Consider the following 22,932-nt stretch of genomic DNA (forward strand, 5'->3'; position numbering starts at 1 on the left):
TGTATAGACGTACTTCATAGATGTCTTGTCTTTTTTTTTTTCTAAAACAGAATCAAAACCCATTCTCATAGTTCTTCAATTTTCCATCATATATAGTTTAGATCTTCAAGTTGGCTTTTAGCAGCAGATTAAGTACATTAAAAGGAACCTTGATCAAAGCTGTATTCCTAATATATTGGTCATTTTGTCTCCTAAATATTCTTGCATCCTGAATGAGAAAAAGCAGAATTAGGTTGCTTATTTTACAAGAATTAGGGTATTTTTCTCCTACGTACGAATCTCATGAATTATTCATCTTTTTTTTGGTTAATAATGAAGTCAATTTATCTTTCTCTTGTATAGTCATCTTTATATTCAACTGCTTCGACTATTTACCCGAAAAAAAACGAAAAGAAGGTTGCCTCTTTTGCAAGAGATTGTTAGGCGTAATTCTCCAGCTGGAATCCAATTTCCCCAAGAGAAGAAACTTACGAAAGATTCACTTCATGTGCTGTTATTATTATCTTCGATATGTATATATATTTCAGTATCTTACCCAAAAAAGTTCAATATAAGAACATTCAAAATATAGCATAAGAGCGAGGTCCAATTATAACGCAATGATCGTTACCAACTAATATTTGATGTGTTTGTGAACGACTTCTATTTGTTTTTATGCATTTTTTGATAAGAAATTCTCGTAACAAAACTTGAAAGTAACAACCACTTACACTTTAAAACTTCAAAGTTTTGAACTCTCACAATAAACAATAAAAATAACAATTTTGTTATTTTAAACCTTAAAACGACATTTGTGTTCGCGAATCAACATAAATTCAGAAAAAATTGATTTCATCACAAAAATATTTGTTTTTCATTATAAACTTATAACTAATGACCTAGCTTTAATAAGTAATTTCACAGGAAACGAAGAGAACTCTAGATGAACTGAGACTGCTGATTTCCCAATGAATCCAGAAGCCTTCACGGCCATGACGACGTCAACTTCTTAGGCTTCCTCCTTCCTCCGGCTCACAACAATCGGTGATTGGTTTTCATTTTCTGACAAGTCTTTAGGTAAGGACTTAATTGTCAGGCTTTACCTATACTCTGTTTTCCTCTGTTTTTCTGCACGAAGAAGAAGTCTTTATTCCACAAAAGTTTCTGTGATGGCTAATGTAAGTAAGATCTTGTACATGGTTTTGCTTTAATCACATCTACGTTTTTCAAACTGCACCGTTACCATGAAAATAAACAACGAAAAGAGAGAGAACGTTGCAACTAGAGTGTTCTTGCAAATTATGCTTGATGCAATGTTTATGTTTATTGGATTTTTGTTTTTGACTGCTTATATTCTCTATGGTCAGGTTGTGGAGCTGAAAGTGAATTTGCATTGCGACAAATGCATCAGGAAAATACTTAAAGCCATCAAGAAAATAGAAGGTAACATTTGTGTAAATTTTCTCCTTAAATATATATACCTTGTAAGATTATTATGGTTTATATCTCTAAATAATTATATTTGATGAAAATTACAGATATAGAGACATACGATGTGGACACACAGCTCAACAAAGTGACAGTCACAGGGAATGTAACAGAGGAACAAGTGATTAGGGTTCTTTAAAAGGTGAGGAAAGCTGCTGTTAAATGGGACCAAGACAATCAAACTCTCTTTGCGAACTAGAGTCTTTTTGCTTTCCTCAGATTTATATCTTCTCCTTCACAATAGTTAGGTCTATATGTATGTATGCTCAATTGATCTTTTAAGCATGTGCTGCATGATTCATGAGGATTTGGTATACACGACAATCAAATGCGATTTAGACTTATCTTCCTTGAGCATTTACTTTCTGAATATAGAGATCAAACCTTCCACATGTTATTCATGAAAACCACAATTTTATTCAACAAAAAATGCAAGGAAGCAACTTTTCCGCTTCTATTTTGAGTATACGATTACAAAATTGTCAATTAACAACATTTTGGAGGATGAAAAACGAAGAAAGAAAAGGAATCTTGTAGAATCAGGATATCTTTATGCTTAGAACATATGCTCCAGCTTCTCTTGTTCTTTGTAGTATTGAGCATACCTGCGTTCATTTGTAAGAGAAAAGGACTGATTCAGAATAAGAGTATTGGAAACAATAACAATAATTGAGACTTGAGAGTGATAAAATGAGCGTCAACGTACAATATGGCACATGAGAGCAGAGTTTTATCTCAATCAATAGGCATCTAAAGGTTACTGAATAATTATGATTCTTAAAGATAAGGCATACAAAATTTGATCCCCTTGAAAAAATATCGAAATTTAGTGAATCACATAAACTCATCTGTTGACAACAAACTAACATTACTACTACTAGCTCAACAATATTTTCAACACTCAGAACTCAGAAGTAACAGATAGAAACGTTTTGATTGGTAATAACTCATCTTTTTTTTTCATCATGAATTCTTTTTTTTTTTTGTGCAAAATTTCATCATGAATTCAATATCTCTATTTGGTGGGAGGAATACTTGGTTTAGATAATCAATCATTATATGTTCGGCAGAGCTATACCGCCGCGATTTACCCCTAATCAAATTGACTAATCGTTTGAGCAATTTATCGGCCGATTAGTATCTTAGGTGTTTAAAATCGCCGATTTAAAAAAAAAATTGAACTAAATTTGTACTCTTTGTTCAAAAAATCAGCCGCCGTAGGCGCTCAGCGGAGGAATACCAGCATTGCTAGCCAACACTTCAGTCAAAGCCGCCGAGGAGTACTTCTGCTTTGCTTCCTTCACAGTTCGCGTCTGGTTCAGAGTGTGAATAATGATGAAAAGAGGGTTTTTCCAGTGTTCTAAAAAGCGGTCTAGGCGGTCGCCTAGGCCCCGACTAGGCGCTAGGCTCTCATACGATGCATAGATGACCGCTTTGATCGCCTAAATAACATAAATCTTGTTTAATGTATTTTTTCAATTTCAATAAGTTATATATATATATATATATATATATATGTAGTTATATATATTCATAGGTTGTTTAATATAACTTTAAATAAATGTTTTATCTAGTTTTTGTTTATAATTAAATTTCATATTTTTTAGTTTTATACAGATATTTAATATAATTTTTATATATAATATCATATTTACAATGTTTTATGTTATAAACGCCTAAACCGCCTAAAAATCGTCTAGGTCCTGATTAGGCGTTCTAGGCGATTTTAAGCGCCTAGGGCTTTCTTGAACATTGGTTCAAAAATGGTATACTATATATTTATATTTAAAAGTCCTCAACGAATTTCAAGTTGTGTAAGTACTCAATAATTACATACATAGCTACACACACGATTCAAGTGACTCAAAAAGAAAGATACGTGCATATTGCATGTCGCCTTCCAAAGTTAATGTTGTTTCCATAATACACGCATTGCTTCATCACACGTCTTGACGGTCTGGTTATAGTTTCTTTAACTAATTTAGCTTACTAAACGGAGAAAAAGAGTTTTAGCTTACTAATAAGTGAGCCCTCTTTCTTTTTTATGTCAACAATTAGTGAGCCCTCTCTATCACTAGCTTGCTAATTACTTTTGTTAGGTTCCGGTATTTACTCGATAGAAATCTTTTAATGGTTGATATCTATTGTACTCATGAATTATATATGATGTTACCTTAAATGATTTATTTTCCTCTAACCAAGAGGTTTTGGACTTATGGCAAGAACCAAAACATGTAATATAGTCTCCTCTCAAGCACAACTTAAACTCGCGATTTCTGGATCCAAACAAGTTTTAGTCAACCAATTCTAGAGCTGATGTTTGGTAGCTCTGGATTCAAAGACATTATCTCTAGCCAGGGCCGTCCCTGAGCACAATCAGGTGAAGGTTTGGGATGAAGATGGATATGATACCACATTAGTATATTAATTAATTACCATGTAAAAGTTTGAAATATTGAATGGTTTATTGTATTTTCTTAAAATATGAAAACGTACACACATCAATTTTTTATACAATATATGGAATAAATAGATGTACTCCAAATATAGACAAAGCAAAGATATCAATCACAACAAGTCAACAATATGTCTGAACACAAACATTTAAAATTCTGACTAATCTTTTTTCGGAAGTTTTTGATAATATATGTATTATGGAAAAATATGATTTAATTGATATGGGAACAATTAATTGATTAGGCTATAATTAAATTTTATGTGGCTGAAATTTGTATGTGAAAATCAACTTTATTTTTTCATCATTCTATTTATATATATGGAGACAAAAGAAATCATTAAAAGTTGAGGAGCTTGAAAAGAAAAAAAGAAGGAGAGAGAGAGAGCGCAAATGGAGTGGAAGAAATGGTACTTAGACGCGATTCTTGTGCCCTTAGCTCTCATGATGATGATTTGCTACCACATCTACTTGTCCTTCATGGTTCGAACCAATCCCTTCTCCACCCTCCTCGGCATTAACTCTCACGGCCGCCGGATGTGGATTTCTGCTATGATCAAGGTTTTTTATATTCATCTCCATTGTATAGTATATTCTTCCGATCCTATCAAAAATGTAATTTTTTTTAACAATATTATGTTATAAATTAGTCATTATGGCTCGCATCGCTTAGAGCTTTGGTTTGAGGATTAATAAGTTTAGATGGTATGGGAAACTAGTCTTGGTTGGTCTGAAATCTTCTCATAAAAGAAAATTAATAATTGGAGAAATATATATATATGTGTAAGATTGGTTATTGTTTTTTTTTGTTGTTTAATTTTTCAGGAGAATCAGAAGACGAATATATTGGCCGTACAAACACTGCGTAACATAATAATGGGAGCTACACTGATGGCCACGACCTGCGTACTTCTCTGCGCGGGTCTAGCCGCAGTGTTAAGCAGCACTTACAGCATCAAGAAGCCTCTAAACGACGCCGTTTTTGGCGCTCATGGAGATTTTGCCATATCCATCAAATACTTAACAATTCTCACAATCTTCATCTTCTCCTTCTTCTTCCACTCCCTATCCATCCGTTTCCTAAACCAAGTCGCCATTCTCGTTAACATCCCTAATTTAGACCCTACTCCTTCTGGTTGCTTCTTCCTCACGTCTGAGCACGTAAGCGAGATGTTCGAAAAGGGTATCTTTCTCAACACGGTAGGTAACAGGTTGTTCTACGCTGGCTTTTCTCTAATGCTATGGATCTTTGGTCCCATCCTCGTGTTCTCGACCGTTTTGGTGATGGTTCTTGTTCTTTATAACCTCGATTTCGTGTCACGCAACAACAATAAAGAGAAACCACGTATTGTGGATTGCCGTCGCGCTTCTGATCTCTCGAATGGTGATGACGACGCATGATGATTTTTTGTTAAAGGATGGTGCTTAATGATAGTACATGACGATGATGTCATATCCTCCGGATTGTTAATAAATGCACTTGGAGATTTTCTCTTGTTGTGGCCTTGGTTTTATAACCTTTTATTATTTGTACTCTATAACCTCTGGTTTCAATCTCGTTCACGTCATACATGATCTTTTATTGGAATAATATAATAAATTCCGTTTTGTAAACAGAAAGATTCTAAATATAATTACTATACTAAATATTATAACATCAAAAGATAATTGAAGTTTTAAAAGAACATTCATTTGGTCCCTCAAAACTATAACTAAAGATACTTGTGTTTTGTCCTAACCCTTTAACATAAAATTCAATAAAAATTCATTTGGTCACCAGAATTCTTGTTTTTGTCTTGAATTTTAAATGAGAATTTTTGTTCTATAATCATATTTATCCACCCATGACCGAAAAATAGGATAACACAGCTCTATGATTTGAAAAGTAATTTCGGAAAACTTAATCACTCCAACTACTCTAGTTATCACTAGACATAGAACAACGTCATACTTTTTGTTTCTTTTTTCCTTTGTTAATCAATTATATTTTCTTTCCTCTTCTTTTCTTTTTCTTTGCAAAACATTGTTTGGAGATTACAATTAGAGTTTGTAGAAACAGAGAAATTACTTTTTGTGTTCATATTTTAAATTTTCATTCCTATTTTCTGTATTTAAGTTTACAAATTTAGCATGAGCCTCTAGTCGAAATTCGGTTTTTACAAAATCGTATTTCAATCATCATCTAAATTATAGAACATGGTGATTGTAAACATCACTACTTATTTACTTATTCCTAATGCAAAGGATACTATAGTTACTAAATTGTACGGTAGACGGTAATCGTAAACATTGTAGTCCACTAGGTTCGAAAATTCTAGTTTAATGAAAATAAAAATTACAAAAGCTATTTTAAAATGCTTTTGGATTCTATTTTCGGATCTAAATAACTTTTGACTTTTTAAAGACACATTACCTAGTTTGTTTCTTTTTATTGTTTTGTTGTGAAATATTTTAACTTTTTAAAAGGAAGTGCAGATCAAAAGAAAGAAAAGTTGGTTTACGCACAAAAGTTAATGAAATAAAAAGTATTTCTGGTGCTGGAGAAAAGAAACATCTTTTAGATCTGCTTTAACAAAGCATATGACGAAAAGTAAGAGAAAACAAAGAGAGAAGCATTTTGTGTTGTTAGTGACCGGAAAATTCTTAAGTTTTTTCTTTTTGGTATTGTGGTAATGAATGATTAAACTATTTTTTTAAAAACTTTTTTACTATATGATTTGACATATATTATCAGCGAAAAAATATTAAACAATATTATCAAATTTTTGGTTCAAATATTATTAATTATCTATTAGGATTAGTTTCTACTGTTTTATGAAATTATTAAATTCCAATGTTTTTATAGTTCCATTATTCGACTATGCCACTATTACAAATATTCTTCTAATATACCTATAATCAATTGTATATTAATTTTGGTTACATTTTAAGGCCATGAATGTTTGTAGATTTTTAAAATGGTTTTTGGATTTTAGCTTTTGGGTGTTTCGATGGATATCGGTTTTTGTTGAGTGAAAAACCTCAAAAATATGGATTTTGGTTTTTCTTTGAAAAGTTGTAAAAACACACAAAAACTAGGAAAACTATTTTTTGTAAAATCTTGAATGGTATAAAGTAGATTTTTGGAAAAACTAAAACCAAAAACCCACTTAAAAAATCTAATTCGCCAGTATATTTTAATCTTGAATTAGTCGTTACTTCAAATTCGAATTGAACCAGGATCTGTAGTTAAGTAGTTTATGTTAGTGTAATGTTCTTGACATGTGCTAGAATGCAAATTTAAATGAGTAGCCACTATATTTTATCCAAAGATTTTGTAATATTTAAGGGCATTTTTCTAAATGTTTTAGGATTCTCTTATGAATTTAATCTGTTTATATGCTTATAACATTCATTATAAAAGCACAAGGTCCAATATATTAACGCGTCTGATTTCACTGCATATACTCAAACTCAAATCCGCATAATGAATGTTGTTGACAAACAACTTTTAATGTTTAAAAGAGTCTCCAGCTGCCTTAGATAGTCTCTCTAGTTCTCTAGTTAAAGGATTTTAAGGTTATCATTAGCATATAATTGGTACCATAATATTCAATAAAACTACAGAGCCTAATATCTCTGTGGATTTGCTTTTCGAGTCTCTTTTGTTATTGTTGTCATTAAAGAAAAAAGTTGGAAATGAGGACGTTGCATTGACAAAGCAAATTCAATTTTGCTTAGCCATTAAGAAGCTTTTTTCACAACTTTAGTAAAGAAGAGAGGGTTATATAAAGAAGATGTCTATCATAACTTACTCTTCCCCTCCTCTCTTTTTCTTACCAATTCTCTTCTTTCTTGCGTGTTCACATACAACAAAATGGATAATCACGCAGCTAAAGACATTGGTATGAAGAGAAGTGCTTCTGAGTTGGCTCTACAAGAGTATCTCACTACAAGCCCTCTAGACCCTTGTTTCGATCTCATAAACCGGGTTAGTCTTTGGTTTCTTCTTTCTGTTGTCTCTCTTGTTCGTATCTTTGTTGCTTGTGTCTATATCAAGATCCAGAGATTATATAGTATGAGAGTCTTGTTTTTTTTTTTTTTGTTGCAGGATACTTGTGAGTTAAGAGATATTCTTTTGTGGTCTGAGGGCTTGATTCCGGCTGGAACTTTTCGCGATGCACAGTCCTCAATCTGCGGTATGTGCATGTCTCTTTGATTTGACTCCATGTAATAAGTTTTGTTGTAGTTGATATTAATGTTCACTTGTATGGATCTTATCTGCAAAGAGAATCTGTCAGCTGATAGTCCAGTGTCAGCCAATAAACCTGAGGTAAGAGAGGGAGTTAGGAGAACCGTAAGTGGATCTTCTCATGTTAACTCTGATGAAGAAGATGCAGAGACAGAAGCTGGCCAATCTGAAATGACTAATGATCCCAATGATCTAAAACGTATTAGAAGGTATGTTAGGTACCGATAAAAAGTTCGATGTAAGAAACTGAGATAGAGAATCACCATTTCTTTTAATCTGTTTTGTGATGTGAATTCAGGATGAATTCAAACAGAGAATCAGCAAAGCGGTCGAGGAGAAGGAAGCAAGAGTACTTGGTAGATCTTGAGACTCAGGTACGGTTAACAAATAGCTTGTTCGATGATTTGATTTCGAGAGTAATGTTTTGATGGTGACCTCGTGTTTTCTTCAAGGTTGATTCTTTGAAAGGCGATAACTCAACACTGTACAAGCAGCTCATAGACGCAACACAACAGTTCCGTAGCGCTGGAACAAACAACAGAGTTCTCAAATCCGATGTTGAAACTCTGAGAGTCAAGGTATCATCTATCACTTGCTCTTTCAATTTGCTAAGGTAATAACTTGAATGTGCTAAGTTAAGTAACTTATAGGTGAAACTAGCAGAAGATTTGGTAGCTAGAGGGTCCCTCACTAGCAGCTTGAACCAACTTCTACAAACTCATCTACGTCCACCATCACACTCCATCAACAGTCTGCACTACACAGGAAATACCTCACCCGCCATTACAGTCCACAGTGACCAATCTTTGTTCCCTGGAATGACACTTTCTGGGCAGAACTCAAGCTCTGGACTTGGTAATGTATCCAGTGAAGCTGTTAGCTGCGTCTCAGACATCTGGCCATGACTCTCTTTCTTCAGAACATGTAATCAGCGAATTTCCTTTATGTGTTTCACTATAGAACTAGAAACATATAATGAAAGCAGCATGTTCGTTTAATAAACTCAAGTTTCGTTAACTAGGAAACCTTCTTTTGTCCCCTGTTATATATAATCAGCTTGGAAAAATTAATCAGGGTCTTCGTTTAACATATACTTTATTGCTCGAAATCCTGCAAAAGGTAAACTGGAAACTGAAGCATGTATAGGCCAATAAAGTACATTCTCACAATGGAATTGTTCGAATATGTTCCTTAAGTATACAGACAAACAAACAAAAAAATTGATCCATTACACTTTACTTTCCAGCAATGTCTATTAGCTATGTAGGGCGACCGCTATGTATGTTGTAACATGAGCAGGCAAAACTTAGGTCGAAAACCAACCTTAGTTGATTAGAGGCGTACCCATCTGCGAATCTGGACCCGTATCAGTTGAAAGGGAGAAGTCCTTAGGCAATGGGATATTTAATTCCGAGCAAACAAGCTTCACAATCTTAGCCGTAACACCTCCCATAGACATCTTGTTCAGTGTTACTGCAATGGAAAATCTGTTTTTGATGTCACAGAAGCCTGTTGATCCTCCCATCCCCGAATGTCCAAAGCCAACCAGAGACCCATCTTGAGAAATTACCCGCTTAAAACCAAGTCCAAACTTCCCATCAGGCACTACTAAGCCACTGTAATCTCCAGCACCCATGAAAGCGTCATGGATACTCGGGTTGCTAAACAGATTATGAATATCATGTTGATGATCATCGCTATTGATCTCAGTTTTCCCAGCATAACTGCTAGTATCAACTAGCCTGGCTAAACTTTCTGTATTTGACTCTCCGCTGCTACCAGCACTGGTAAATTGTTTCCCATCATAAAGCCTCCTCTCTTGATGATCTTTTGATTTACGCTTTTCTGTAGCTGCCATCTCCTTACTCTTTCTCTTTTTCGTTGTGTCTTTCAAAGACGTGAATTTCGGAACATGGGTGTGGCTACCTAGTGGTGGCTGGGATAAAGAGGAATGTGGAGGTGGAACTAGGCCACCATCTGCTAGGGTTGCATAGTACCGTGCAAGTGCACGAGCAGAGCAATGTCCATTAGCTGCAGGGATTATGGCTCTACGCACATTCAATGTGTTAAATAAGACTGGCAAGTTGGTTGCCAGTTGTAAGATCTTGTCAGGCTGAAATGTGGAAGGAAGCTCAGGCTGACTGGCAATGGACGAAAGCTTGCTCATTTCATCGGTGTCCAACGTCAATGTGGCAAGCCTAGATTCAACACCTATATTTCAGATGTTAGATCATTCTTAATAAAGCTCGTAACCTAAAATTACAATGTCTAATACTTACCTGGAGGGATTCCAATGTACAGTTCTCCATCAATCTTTAGGGGTTTAACAATGGACTCTTCAAGGATCTCCTGGAATTTCTTTCCTGAAGCATACTGTTCAAGATTGATGTAAGCAAGATTGGCACAGCATTAGGTAGAGAAAAAAATTATAACTTGGAGACTTGCATAAGTTAGCACAAGTTAATCAATGAATGTGGATAGTTTACCTCGAGGATTCCACCACATAGCCATCCAAACGTGAGATAGTGATAGAACTGCTGATTGCCAGGCTCTGTTTCAGGTGATGAATTAGCAATCCGTTTCAAACATTCATCCCAGTCACAAATAAGCAGAGGATTTTCTCCTACGGGGTCAAAGGCATTGTGCATCCCAGATGTATGGTTAAGCACATGATTGACCTGACACAAAACCGGGGTATTAAAATGAAGGGCAATATCTCACAATAGATTGCAAAATGGTTACGTGACAGTGTAGCTCCTTATACCTTTATGGTATCTTTTCCATTTGATCCGAACCCTGGCCATATATTTGCCACAGTCTGGTCGAGCTGGAGTTTCCTGTATCATTAAATACTAAACATTACTAAAATATGACTAAGCATGCGTTCTGCAAACGAGATCATGGAACTAAGTAACTAACAGTGAGATCAATATGTAAGACTAGAGGCCGATTCAGAATGTCAAGGTGTGTGAAATGAATACATGAAAATTTCTGAAAGTTTATAATGTTGTTACTCACCTTTTGTCGACAAGCCAATGTATCATTCCGGCAGTGACACCCTTTGTCACAGAGAAAACAGGAAATAAACTATCGGGTTGAACTGGACGAGGGTCATATCTTCCAAGCACTCCAGCAGCAGTGTCAATAATGACTTTCCCATCTTTATATGCACATACCTAAACTAACATGGCCGAGTTAAACCAAATGTAAAATGAAACGTCCTGCAAGCCAAACAATAAAAAAGTGTTGCGCACCTGAATTCCAAGTATTTTCTGGATACTCCCAAGTTCAGCAAGCAGCTTCCTCACTTTGGACTCTACATCAGAATGGATTGGTGATTCATGTATCCAATGAGCATCCACAGTTGGTCCTCGACTGATACTCCTGAAAATCACATATTGGTCGTATGGGAGATATATCACAAGTAGATAATAAAATGAGCTGTCAAATTCCAAGGAGGCTTACCCCAACAAAACAGATTCAGCAAATGGTCTCATGATATCCAGATAAACGATCCGAACATTCATAGTAGATGAAAGTCCTAAACACACGACAAAATAAATAAGTACAAGAAAGTAAAGTACTATGATTGAGCAAATCCTTTGATATAATGGGGTAAAGTATGATTCATAAATTATACCTCTGAGTAGATTAATGACCCTTGCAAAAATAACAATATCACCAGGAAATGCATCTATCTGCATCAAATATTTTCATTGAGATATAAATGGTCACTAAGAAGGCAATACTTGAAAGAAATTTGTGCTTACCGGATTGAAGCGTTTAACTTCTTTCTGGTTGAGCTGCATCTTCTCCTGTATAACTTTCATATTTTGCACTCTTTGGTCGTTCAGGGTTTTTAATGTTTTCTATTAAGAGAGGAATCTGTAAGAGCGGATCCACTAAAGTTACCCCAATAGAGAAAGCAAGGCATGAAAGAAAGAAGTAAATTTACTTACCATAGCTTCGTTTGATGGAGTTGAAGATCGGAAGAAGAGACCTGCCACACTCATTGCCTGATCTGGCATGTCTAGCCGCAGCTTCAGTCCCATTTCTGCAAAGGCAGACAAAAGCGCCACTTGATCTCCCTGTGACATTAAGCAGTTAAAAATCCAAGCTGTGGCCTATGATTCTACAAACATATAATATTCACTTGACCAGAGCGCAGTTGGCTCAGTCGGGTTTTTTTTTTTTTTTTTTTTGGAAGTTTGTTCAACTGTTTAAAACATTTCAATTCTGTTAATGAACAAACTCATCATTCTAACATCTTACAAAATGATCGACTAATGGCTTGGGTAAGACAGGGTTATAAACTTTCACAAACCTCTGCCGATGCTAAAAACATCTTGGCTAGTGCTTGTTTCAAGGAGTGTGAGATTTTCTTTGTAAGCCCGAAATCAAGTAAAATAGGTAGATGTTGTGGTTCCTTACTAACAAGAAAATTTCCTGCAAAACAGAGTAGATGTATACTTGTATGAGATGAAAACTATGTCTAAGCAAGCATGGTAGTTACGAGACAGATAAAAATAGGCTAACTCCAGAAAAAACGATCATGTTTCAGACCATACCTGGATGAGGGTCGCCATTAAAAAATCCATCAACAAATATCTGATGGGCATATGCACGAGTGATCTCTTCAACGATCTTTTGTTTATCCACACCAAAAGCATCTAGAGATTCCACATCATTCAAACGAATTCCATCCATGTACTCAAGAATGAGGACACTCTCAGACGACTGTCATTTTAGAGCAACAAAGGAGGTGTACGAGATAAGTAGCAGTAAAACAAAAAAGGAACAAACATCTTTCAGCTTCTAAAGTCATTAAATTTCTAATGCTGACTTTAAGTCTACTCTGAATATCTGAGACCATCTGTGTTACACATTAGGTGCATTCATCCTAGCAATACCATCAGCAAACATGACTGATCCATCTTTATAAATATTTCTTTTAGCATTTGGATGTCTATTGTGATTTTCACTAAGGGGATTGATGTTTCCATCCTAGCCTTAACAACTGTATATGAGATCAATTATGTCTGTATGATTCAGATTAGGACGAGAGCACTAGAGATAAGAACCTGAATTATATCTGGAATCAAAACATCAACCCGATTGTCACTTCTAACTTCGTCATATGTCTTCTTGCACCCAAGATTCTTGGATACTGCTCTAGTATTTTCTACATATTGAGAAACAAAACAAAAAGGGGAAACTCAGGAAATACAGTTCACAGTGACGTGTCGGCATGAACCTGAAAAATGCTCAGTCTAGGGAAGAAATTCAAAGACACAGATTTCTGCCTTATTTTACCGTGTTATCTAGATCATAGCCATGTTTGAGAATTAAAATGAATATATGATTAGAATGGTAAGCGCATGCATAATCTAAACTCGAAAATTGCCAACGCAAGAAAGAATGACAGAGATGAGTATCAATCCCGCAAAGTCTATCTCAGAGCCACTAGCTAATCCCACGAACTTGATCATGGAAGGCAATCACAAGTTTTGGTGCTATTACAGTTTTATCGCAGAATGAAATTTAAGACTATTCATTGTTAATGCAAGTGAAGCATACCAGCTTCAATATTGAAGTCTAGTTCTCTTGGAGCTTCCTTGCACCATTCATCTATCATGGGGTTAAAATTGTACTGTGGCTCTGCCCACGCAATCCAGTCAACAATGGACTTTGCATTCTTTAAGTCCTGTTAAGAAGCGAAAAGTGAAGACAAATTGAAATAAGTGTGAACAGTCATACAATACCTAATAGCTCCTACTGTTCATATCAAAGGCTTCAAAACGAAACTAAGACCAGACCTCCAAAATAATCGCTCTAATGCCATCATGCTGAACTTTAACAACCACATCCTGGCCGTTAGCTAGAGTTGCACGATGAACCTGAGCTATCTACAAAACAGAGAACTCACTATAAAACAAAGCATACGAGTTTCGAGCCATTCAATAACTCAGAAGCATTTGGCTTATATTGGCTAGAAGGTATGCGTGCATCACAGGCTCAAACAGATTTCAGAATTTTACCGAAGCAGTGGCCAAAGGCTCGTCAACAAAATCGGTGAACAAAACATCCATGGAATGCCCTAATTCTCTTTCAATGGTTCGACAAACCTGAGAAAAATAAGGTACACATAGAGCTTAGTATATATCAACAAAGACACCATATTATAGATAAAGAGCAGTCACATATCAGAAAACTTCAAAATCATATTACATTGGCATAAAAATTTTAAAAGCCATTTTCTTTTCTCTATATATCCTCTAATGTTGACATTTACAAACCTCCTGCAACGGACGAGGAGGAAGCGAGTCCTGCAACTGTGTGAGAAGAGATATATAAGCCTGCGGTAAAACATCAGCACGAGTAGATAGATACTGCCCAAGTTTCACCCATAAACCTTCCAATTCCACAATCAAATTCAAAACCCGCTTAGCATTACGATCATGAGCTTTATCCCATAAAGCAGGAACTTTAGAGTTCTTAATCCACTTCTCCTTTTGCTGAACACCCTTCACTCACAAATACCAAAATTTTAAGACTTTAACACAAAAAAGTATAGAACATAAAAAGAGATTAGAGAAAACAGATTCATAAAAAGCTTACCTTATAATCGAGGTAAATAAGTATAGCTACAGAGAAGACTTTCATTCGTCTTCTATAAATGTTTCCCAAACCCATTGATACAAATTTATTACAAAGTCTCTTGATAATTTCTGATACTCTAACGAAAAACGATAAGAGAGAATCCACCACTAGTGACCACCACCGATTATTCTACAAAAGTCAAATCAAAAAAGAGAGTATTTTTCAGTCATCAATCAAAACAAAACAGAGAACCCAGATCGTAAAATGACGATTTGGGAAATTACATGGAGAAAACAAATGACCCAGATCGTAAAAATGAGATTTTTAGAAGCAAAAATTTCACCTGGAATGAGCCAGAATTGATTCCACGAAATCGCGAATTCCGCATATATAAAATAAAATAGTTGAATTAGAAAATTCTACGTTTGAATTATCTTTCCAGGAAAAGTTCGCAGCTTTTTAGGTTAGGTGAGAGCTTAACGTAAGAATTTCATCTAGAAGAATGACGAAGACGAAAACGAAGACAAAGATCTACAAGAAAAACGCGTCATGCGTTTTGCGATGAAACGACGAAAAGTAAAACCCCCGCGAACGAAATGAATCTATACCGCAGATTCCTATGGGACCCACATATCTCTTTTTCTGATTCTTTTGGGCTTTTATTTTTACGCGTAATGGGCCCGATAAGCCCAAGGTTTTGTGATCCTAAATGGGCCACGTCATCTAATATATATATGCTTGTCACGGTAGATGCGTTTAGTAACCAACCCACCTGCATATATAAAAACCACACATGCCACATGAAGAAACAACAAAGTAAAATACTACTTTATCATTTAGTTGTTTTGAGCAAACAATTAACTAAACTAATATAATTTTAAGGTATAACTAATTTTATACAAAATGCTAGGAATTCTCATACTAATAATTAACCATGTAAAACATTATTATTATTATTTTTTTTTTTTTCTGATAACGTAAAACATTATTTCATGCAAGCTAAGGTGCAACACTGTCGTAAAAACAAGAATTATGTCTTCGGTTAAGTAATTAATTGTATCATAATTAAAATACAATATGTATCTCATATAAAATGTAACTTAGAATGTTTTGGGAGCTTTAAACTATACAAAACCAAAGAACATGGTTTCACCAAATCCACTAATTTTTCTTCTTCTGCTCCTCTTCATAGTACTAACTCATAACTATAGCCTTGAAGATGATCTCCCGAATGATATACCAAACGGCTTCTACTTACCTTTCGAATCTAATCTTTACGTTGAGATCACCATTGGAACCCCAACGCGAACCTTTAACCTCAAACTAGACTCGTCTACACATCTCACATGCCTTGATAATGATGATGACCACCAATGCTCACTCTCAGACAAATCTTCCAACACTTTCTCTACAATCTCTTGCAATAACTCTTCTCTTTGTCCTCATGTCTCCACCAATTCCACTAACCATTTCAACACAACAACAACGAAAACAACAACTTCTCTATCTCTTCTCTGCACTCCTTCCGATTTCTGCCGCTACGAGGCCTCTCCCTCTAGCTCCGGCTACCTTGTCTCCGACACACTTCAGTTAACTTCCTCAATCACCGACCAAGAAAACTCTCTCTCCATAGCTCGAGGGTTTGTCTTTGGCTGCGGGGCTAGTAACCGTGCGACGCCGGAGGAAGACGGAGGAGGCGTCGATGGGAGATTGAGTCTAACAACTCATCGTTTCTCTTTCCTCTCTCAGCTTCGTCTCACAAGATTTTCACATTGTCTTTGGCCTTCCTCCGCCGGGTCGCGTAACTACATCCGTCTCGGATCAGCGGCTTCCTACGGCGGCGATATGGTGTTGGTTCCGATGTTAAACACGACGGGGACGGAAGCTTACTCGTATCACGTTGCTCTCTTCGGGATCAGTCTTGCCCAACAGAGGTATAAATATATCACTTGTTGATGTTTTGATTTTATTTTTAAACTAGTCCATCAAACCTGGCTAACACGATAATTTGTTTAAACCTAGCTCATATATCTACGTAAAATGAAACATTTGTTAAAATATACGATTTAACAACAATTTCATAGACTCAAACTCTTGAGATAATTAAATACTATTAAACAATAGTGAGTCTATTTAATAATAGTGAATGTAATTATATTCCGTAATTCACATGTTTTACTTTTACCAATCACACATCTCTACATATTGTTATTAAGTTATTTATATTTTGTTAATGATTATTGACAAACAATAAAAATTATTACATCCTTAAATATGAGTTCTTAGTTAAATAAGTATTTTTTATATAATTAATACATATTCTGTCATTTCATTTCATAGATGTGTTCTGATGATGCTCGTTATCTACTATCCAACATGCATTATATTTGGGTTTCGATTCTTCGTTTGCATTAAAATTTAGTGTGTTGTTTTTTTTCAATATAACCTACAACCTTTATAATGTTTGAACACCATTTTTTAATTATTTTTTAAAATATTTTAAAAACAAGAAAAATATTGTATTTTTTAAAAACTGATTTTTTAACGTGTCACATAAAAACGCAAACGCGGAAGTTGGTATTTAAAACTATCAATCTATATTTCTTTCTTTCTCTAAATGTTAATTATATCCACTAATTTGTTTCTCACGAACTTTTGTTTTTAATTAGAATGAGAAGCAGTGAGACTAGTGGACTAGCAATAGATATCGGAACCTACTACACGAGTCTAGAGCCATCACTCTACGAGGAGGTGAAAGAAGAGCTAATGGCGCAGATTGGACCAACAGTCGCATACGAAGTGAACGAACTAATGTGTTTCACAACCGAGGTTGGGTTAGATATAGATTCATTGCCCAAACTCACTTTTCATTTCCAAGGATACGATTACACAATCTCAAACAAAGGACTCTATCTCCGAGACAGCCCATCTTCTCTCTGCACAGCTTTGGTCAGATCATCGATGAAAGATGAGGAAAGGATTAATGTGATTGGAGCATCAGCTCTTGTTGATCATGCAGTTGGGTACGACACTTCACAGAGGATGCTTGCCTTTCAACAAAGGGATTGTTTATCCGATTTCGTAGATGGTATGTAATAAACTTTTTTGAGTTTTAATTAGTCTTTTATTATATCCAAATAATTGTTATGAAAATATTTGTGGACATTATCATTAGATGACAAATTGACAATGTTCATGATTATTTTATTATTCCAACTTTTGACGTAGAGTATTGCAACTTATATAAATTGGCACAAATTAAAATTAGCAAATTTTCATAAATATCGAAGTTGACACTTGAAAAAATATTTACCGGACACGAAAACAACGTAACCATGTAGAACCATAAACAACGTATCCATGCCCGTATTAGGGCATTTGCTGGCATTGCTTGTGTACTGGATCTTTTTTTTTTCAATTTTCTTTAGATAAAAGGATTGTAAATTTCTAAAATTCTATAAAAAAAAGGTTCATATTTTTGAATTTCTATCTAAAGTTTAACATTTTTTTAGGTTTGAGCACCAGATCCATTAGAATTTTGAGACGGCCCTGCATGGATCTCGACTTGTGTCTCTAACCCGAGAGCCGAGACTGATATTCTAAAAAGTTGTATTTAAACCAATTAAAAGTTTAAAACATTCATGATAATGGTTAATTTGCCAAATATCACTAAGTCATAGGTTCAAACCACAGAGTGTGTATTCTATCATGCAACTATTGATTCACGTTTTTAAAGGTAAAACCACATTTAGTTTTTCGTTACCCTGAAGATGATTACAAAAAAAAAAAAAAAAATCGTGAAATAACGATTAAGGTTTACGGGAAGTTTGCTTTTTAAAATCTATAGACTTTTATAAGAAAGACGCAACAACTTATCAAATTAATGGACAATTTAATTTGACAAAAAAAAAATCTAATGGATATGTTTTTGACATTAAAAAAAAAAAAAACTAATCAGCTACTAGTAAATAATATTTGTAGAATAAGTTGTGGATATGCCAAAGAGTTGACAAATGTCACTAAATTTTAAAAAACTAAAGCAACAAAATCACTTCCCTATCTAATGATGAAAAAGTCATTTCAAAAACATTATCTTAGCTTTGAGGTTTGGATATTTACATGTCCCGACCAACACGACGAGATAGGGGCGGTGCATTTGTTGGCGGCGCCACACCTTTTAGGTTCCATTTTTGGTTTTCCATTTATTTAACAACTAAGCTATACCACCAATAGAAGTTCTCAGAAGAAAAAAAAAAGTTAGAAAAGTCGTTTATTGCCTAATTAAGCCATACTAATTCCCTATAACAATCCTGGTTTATATCAGTCGAATCTTATTAATTAAATTTAAAACTAATTTTGAGATCTATTATCATTGTATTAATTGATTATAAATTTATAACTATACATCATCGAGTAATTAACCAATCGAATCCACTAAAACTAAAAACACCAGTTTATGCTATATATATGTGTGTGTGTGTGTATGTATATATGTTTTCTTTGATCAGTAAGGAAGGTCACTAGACCCATGCTTGAATTCAAGTTTTCCTTGTCACAGTCTTAAGCCTTATTTCAAACAAAGAAATATATAACCATTATTGCTTGAATTTGAAAGTGAGGATTGTGTGAGTTAAGAAGACACCAAAAGGTATTGGAGGTAAGAGTAATTGACAACACACCATATATGTATATATGTTGCTAATTGCTATGCACATTATAATATGTAGAGATTTAGAAACATGAATAAATGAATAAATCTTTTACTGTTTGCACAAATCTGTAAAATAAAAGTATATCTCTCAGTCTCATATCTGTAATGTTTCTTTATATATTCTCTCCTTTTCGTTTTTTCTTGATTCTTATTTAGCATGGAGGCCAATCACCACTAATGCAATAATTCTTTGACCTCAATATTTTTCTAAACAAGTAAAATTTAGTAGGACCAATCTGCGCACCAGCTTATTTATTCCTATCCCTTTCCATGCGGTTCCTTTCGGAAAAAAACTATCATTAATTCTATCGAATTATTATTATTTAGGTCGGTTGTCATATAAATTTGTATGCAATATAAAGTTGTTTACAAATTTTACCTATGAGATATGTATAAATTAAATACCTTATCCTACATCTTTTGTCACCAATAAATTCATCCACCTAACTTAGTTGATATACTTCACGCGACATCAATTTCGTTTTGCTACATTATCATATATTAAGATGCAAAAAGATTTAAATTCTTTAGATTCATCTGTATTTTGATCTGGAAAAAAAATTAACTCTTGCTATTATTTCTATTTTTGGATATCTATGGAGTTATGAACTTGTGGTCCGCATATCTCTCCGGGACAAAGACTATGAAAGATATTATAACAAATGAGTTTTGTTCTAAATATGTAGTGTTGTTAAATTTGGATAAAAAAAACTTGCTAAATATTATGTAATTGATTTAGCGCGTAATAACAAAATATATACCCATATAATAAGTTAGACTCAGAGAATCGATTGATGTAAAGATTTTGAGAAATGTACAAGATTTTATGAGTGGGTGGTGGAAAGGCCTGAGAAAGGCCAAGTCTTTTGACATTATAACATTAAATGTCTTTATGTTGAGCACTAGAGCCACTTGCTATAGGAATCTTTCGCTGATGGTCGAATATTTATATCACCAAATATCTAATTGTATATTATACTGGACCCGAGAGGTTGTATAGTTTCTATGTCTCTCTCTCTTATAAATACTTCCTCTCACTCCACTCTCTAAACCCATCACAAACACACACACACACATTGAAGTACATGCGTGCCCAACGGAGTAGAATTGCATGAAGTGGAGTAGAGTATAATGCAGCCAAGGATGACTTGCCGGAACGTTGTTAATCATACGTATAAATTATGTGATGAACATATTTCTGGCAAGTTGTCCTTCGGCTACATTTTGCTCTCTTCTTCTCATGCAAACTCTCTTTGGGATATTCTACTTTTTCATTCTTTCTAATTGACGATGTGAATCGGAATAACAAGACGACGCTGGTATTGATCAGAACTCCATCGACGGTATGATAGTAATTAAATTTATACATAGATATTCATATATACATGAATACATATTTTTTTGTATTAAAACGTTTATTTTATTTAATTGAATGAAGCTTAACAAAACTAAAGGGGGTTTCTTTGTTTCCTTTTACAAAAACATTTTGGATACCTATTTAAAAGAAGATATATTTTCGAAAAAACCTTTAAGTAGTACATATATATGTGATGATGATCTACATATTGATATTAGAGCTATTATAATGAATTCAAGCGGCGGAGCGGATTTGATCTTCAAATTTTCTTAAAATGCAACGGGTTTTGCGGGATTAAAATCTGTGAACAAAAGGGTTGGCGGATATTATCTGCATAAATCATTTCACATGTTTAAGATTATTTTCTAAACAAAGGTCACAATATAGGAAATTATATGATTGTCCTGCGCAGGTTTTGGGAGCCAAAAACAAAAAAAAACCTTAGGTTTACAATAAAATGATTCAAGTACCGTCTCAATATATTATGAGACCTATGGCAAAACCAAATTTTTTTTTAAATCTTTTAGTAATTTTTTCTTTAAGAAAATTTTTGAAATTAATTTTGGACTATTGGCATTTGCCTACCTTGCCTAGGGGTAGAGACGGGCCTGGATGATTCTAACTTCTCGTTGGCTTGCATTAACCTAATCTAAACAAAAGTTCCGAAAGGTTACAACACACGGACCAAAGCGGATGGGAACATACGAAGCCAACACACTGTCGTTTTTGGCATTCTCATTCATGAACCACTCGTAGGTTGTTTTCTTAGTGATCAACTCAGATGTAATTTTACGTAAAAATCAAGGAAAAATATATAAAAGCGATGAAGAAAAGAGAAAAGAAGCCGAAATTTGTGGAATATGTTGAAATGTGCGTTGTCGGTTTTTAGAATCTAAGGTACTGTGAGCCGACAAAAGTAGAGATGGAATAAAGATTTTGGTCAGGCAATCATAAATATCCAAATCTTTGTGCATTTAACAATGACACTCATCATCACTTTCCTCTTTTAATATGTCTCAGCTTTTAGTTACGTGCGTTATCATCATATATGTTCCTATATCGTAATATCGTATCCTCCTCTCTCTCTTTTGTTTATTTAACAATCTGCGGAGCTTATAAAAAACCGGATAGGACAAGAACAAAACGTCACCGTTTATATTGGAAAGCAAAAACCCCCACTCACTCTGAATTTTGATATGTTTTTATGAATGATATCACAAGCCGCATCTTTTCATTCACACTAATAAATTAATTTATAAGCTAATTAAAGAATTTAAGTTAGATTGCTAATTTTTAGGGTTTCACAAGTATATTATGTTAGGTTCTCGATTCTCACAGTAAAGTCAACATAGACATATAGCGTACACAACAAGACATACACTAATTAGTTTTGAGTTGGAAACTCGATTAAACTTAAGATGGTATCGAATTCTAGTTTGTAATGGACTAAAGTAAAATGACACAATGAAGATTTATTGCTCTAGAATGATATTTGGTTTGAGATGAGTTGATAATATCATCATCTCGAAGACGACATGTTTGGAAAATATAAAGCATCAAAAATAATGCAAATGCCAATTTCATTCATCGCAAACTGATTTTGAGTTAGAAATCTATGAAACATAACAATTTAGAAAAAAAAAATTCAACGCCAATTTTATGAATTTCTCTGGTGATAAATGACATATTTAGACCTTAGAAAAATAATTTAAGTTTAAGTTGTTTTTTTTTTTCTTCTTAAATTAACATTTTAGTTTTAAAAGTTTGTAGGTTAACTTGATTTTTGTTTTTAAGATATGAATATGTCACCTACTTACAGAAAAATAAGTAAAACTCATTGTGAGAATTAATCAAAGTATACATAGAAGAGGAAGAATGCATTTCACATATTGCAATTTGCAATGCACGTTATTACAAGTGTTTAGCATATTGCAATGCACGTTATATGTATATAAAAAAAAATGCACGTTATATATATGTAGACTGATTTGGGTTGAGAGGAAGAACATTCTTCGAATTGGCCGTCTTTTAGTACATGCGAATAAAAGGATTGAACATGAAACGTCTAAATTTTTTTTCCTCCACCACATTTTATATATCTTTAATACTTT

The 22,932-nt window shown here is 34.3% G+C and overlaps 4 protein-coding genes, 1 long non-coding RNA gene and 1 pseudogene across 6 annotated transcripts; 5 read left to right on the forward strand and 1 right to left on the reverse strand.

Moving 5' to 3' along the window:
- Positions 1 to 1,081: 1,081 nt before the first annotated feature.
- Positions 1,082 to 1,816, forward strand: LOC9308194 (annotated as a pseudogene).
- A 2,214-nt stretch (positions 1,817 to 4,030) lies between these two features.
- On the forward strand, positions 4,031 to 5,537 carry LOC9308195. Its single transcript, XM_002872080.2, has 2 exons — positions 4,031 to 4,483; positions 4,748 to 5,537. The coding sequence occupies exons 1-2, from the start codon at positions 4,316 to 4,318 to the stop codon at positions 5,321 to 5,323; spliced, it is 744 nt and encodes a 247-aa protein (XP_002872126.1). The 5' UTR covers positions 4,031 to 4,315; the 3' UTR covers positions 5,324 to 5,537.
- A 2,073-nt stretch (positions 5,538 to 7,610) lies between these two features.
- On the forward strand, positions 7,611 to 9,178 carry LOC9308196 (basic leucine zipper 9). Of its 2 annotated transcripts, none has more exons than XM_021023001.1 (6): positions 7,611 to 7,892; positions 8,013 to 8,100; positions 8,203 to 8,362; positions 8,452 to 8,527; positions 8,606 to 8,731; positions 8,804 to 9,178. In XM_021023001.1, exons 1-6 carry the CDS (start codon positions 7,779 to 7,781, stop codon positions 9,056 to 9,058), a joined length of 819 nt encoding a protein of 272 aa, XP_020878660.1. In that variant the 5' UTR covers positions 7,611 to 7,778; the 3' UTR covers positions 9,059 to 9,178. The 2 variants fall into 2 exon arrangements, with proteins under 2 accessions (XP_020878660.1, XP_002872127.1); XM_002872081.2 differs by having other exon boundaries at positions 7,619 to 7,892; positions 8,191 to 8,362.
- Positions 9,179 to 9,273: 95 nt separating this feature from the next.
- LOC9308197 lies at positions 9,274 to 15,327 on the reverse strand. Its single transcript, XM_002874179.2, has 19 exons — positions 15,097 to 15,327; positions 14,772 to 14,942; positions 14,450 to 14,677; positions 14,192 to 14,278; positions 13,970 to 14,059; positions 13,731 to 13,857; positions 13,235 to 13,335; positions 12,722 to 12,890; positions 12,478 to 12,599; positions 12,113 to 12,241; positions 11,924 to 12,022; positions 11,794 to 11,851; positions 11,619 to 11,694; positions 11,408 to 11,537; positions 11,172 to 11,329; positions 10,918 to 10,990; positions 10,640 to 10,831; positions 10,433 to 10,526; positions 9,274 to 10,364 (listed from the first exon to the last, which is right to left on the reverse strand). The coding sequence occupies exons 1-19, from the start codon at positions 15,139 to 15,141 to the stop codon at positions 9,478 to 9,480; spliced, it is 3,036 nt and encodes a 1,011-aa protein (XP_002874225.1). The 5' UTR covers positions 15,142 to 15,327; the 3' UTR covers positions 9,274 to 9,477.
- Positions 15,328 to 15,603: 276 nt separating this feature from the next.
- Positions 15,604 to 17,900, forward strand: LOC9310293 (probable aspartic protease At2g35615). Its single transcript, XM_002872082.2, has 2 exons — positions 15,604 to 16,687; positions 17,423 to 17,900. The coding sequence occupies exons 1-2, from the start codon at positions 15,897 to 15,899 to the stop codon at positions 17,847 to 17,849; spliced, it is 1,218 nt and encodes a 405-aa protein (XP_002872128.1). The 5' UTR covers positions 15,604 to 15,896; the 3' UTR covers positions 17,850 to 17,900.
- Positions 17,901 to 20,525: 2,625 nt separating this feature from the next.
- Positions 20,526 to 21,851, forward strand: LOC110227708. The gene is made up of 2 exons (XR_002331393.1): positions 20,526 to 20,807; positions 21,416 to 21,851. It is a non-coding gene; the product is annotated as an uncharacterized LOC110227708 (long non-coding RNA).
- Positions 21,852 to 22,932: the final 1,081 nt, after the last annotated feature.

The sequence above is a fragment of the Arabidopsis lyrata genome (assembly GCF_000004255.2).
Source record: "Arabidopsis lyrata subsp. lyrata unplaced genomic scaffold ARALYscaffold_6, whole genome shotgun sequence".
In the NCBI taxonomy this organism is placed as follows: Eukaryota; Viridiplantae; Streptophyta; class Magnoliopsida; order Brassicales; family Brassicaceae; genus Arabidopsis; species Arabidopsis lyrata.

What these genes read in the sequence shown, in the direction of transcription:
- LOC9308196 (XM_002872081.2), top strand. Translation starts at nt 7,779, where the DNA reads ATGGATAATCACGCAGCTAAAGACATTGGTATGAAGAGAAGTGCTTCT. An exon ending in TGCACAGTCCTCAATCTGCG is followed by an intron (nt 8,101 to 8,190) that starts GTATGTGCATGT and finishes TTATCTGCAAAG; the next exon opens with AGAATCTGTCAGCTGATAGT. An exon ending in TTGAAACTCTGAGAGTCAAG is followed by an intron (nt 8,732 to 8,803) that starts GTATCATCTATC and finishes AGTAACTTATAG; the next exon opens with GTGAAACTAGCAGAAGATTT.
- LOC9308197 (XM_002874179.2), bottom strand. Translation starts at nt 15,141, where the DNA reads ATGCGGAATTCGCGATTTCGTGGAATCAATTCTGGCTCATTCCAG. An exon ending in TTAGAGCGATTATTTTGGAG is followed by an intron (nt 13,858 to 13,969) that starts GTCTGGTCTTAG and finishes GCTTCTTAACAG; the next exon opens with GACTTAAAGAATGCAAAGTC. An exon ending in AGAAAATACTTGGAATTCAG is followed by an intron (nt 11,330 to 11,407) that starts GTGCGCAACACT and finishes ATGTTAGTTTAG; the next exon opens with GTATGTGCATATAAAGATGG.
- LOC9310293 (XM_002872082.2), top strand. Translation starts at nt 15,897, where the DNA reads ATGGTTTCACCAAATCCACTAATTTTTCTTCTTCTGCTCCTCTTCATA. An exon ending in ATCAGTCTTGCCCAACAGAG is followed by an intron (nt 16,688 to 17,422) that starts GTATAAATATAT and finishes GTTTTTAATTAG; the next exon opens with AATGAGAAGCAGTGAGACTA.
- LOC9308195 (XM_002872080.2), top strand. Translation starts at nt 4,316, where the DNA reads ATGGAGTGGAAGAAATGGTACTTAGACGCGATTCTTGTGCCCTTAGCT. An exon ending in GGATTTCTGCTATGATCAAG is followed by an intron (nt 4,484 to 4,747) that starts GTTTTTTATATT and finishes TTAATTTTTCAG; the next exon opens with GAGAATCAGAAGACGAATAT.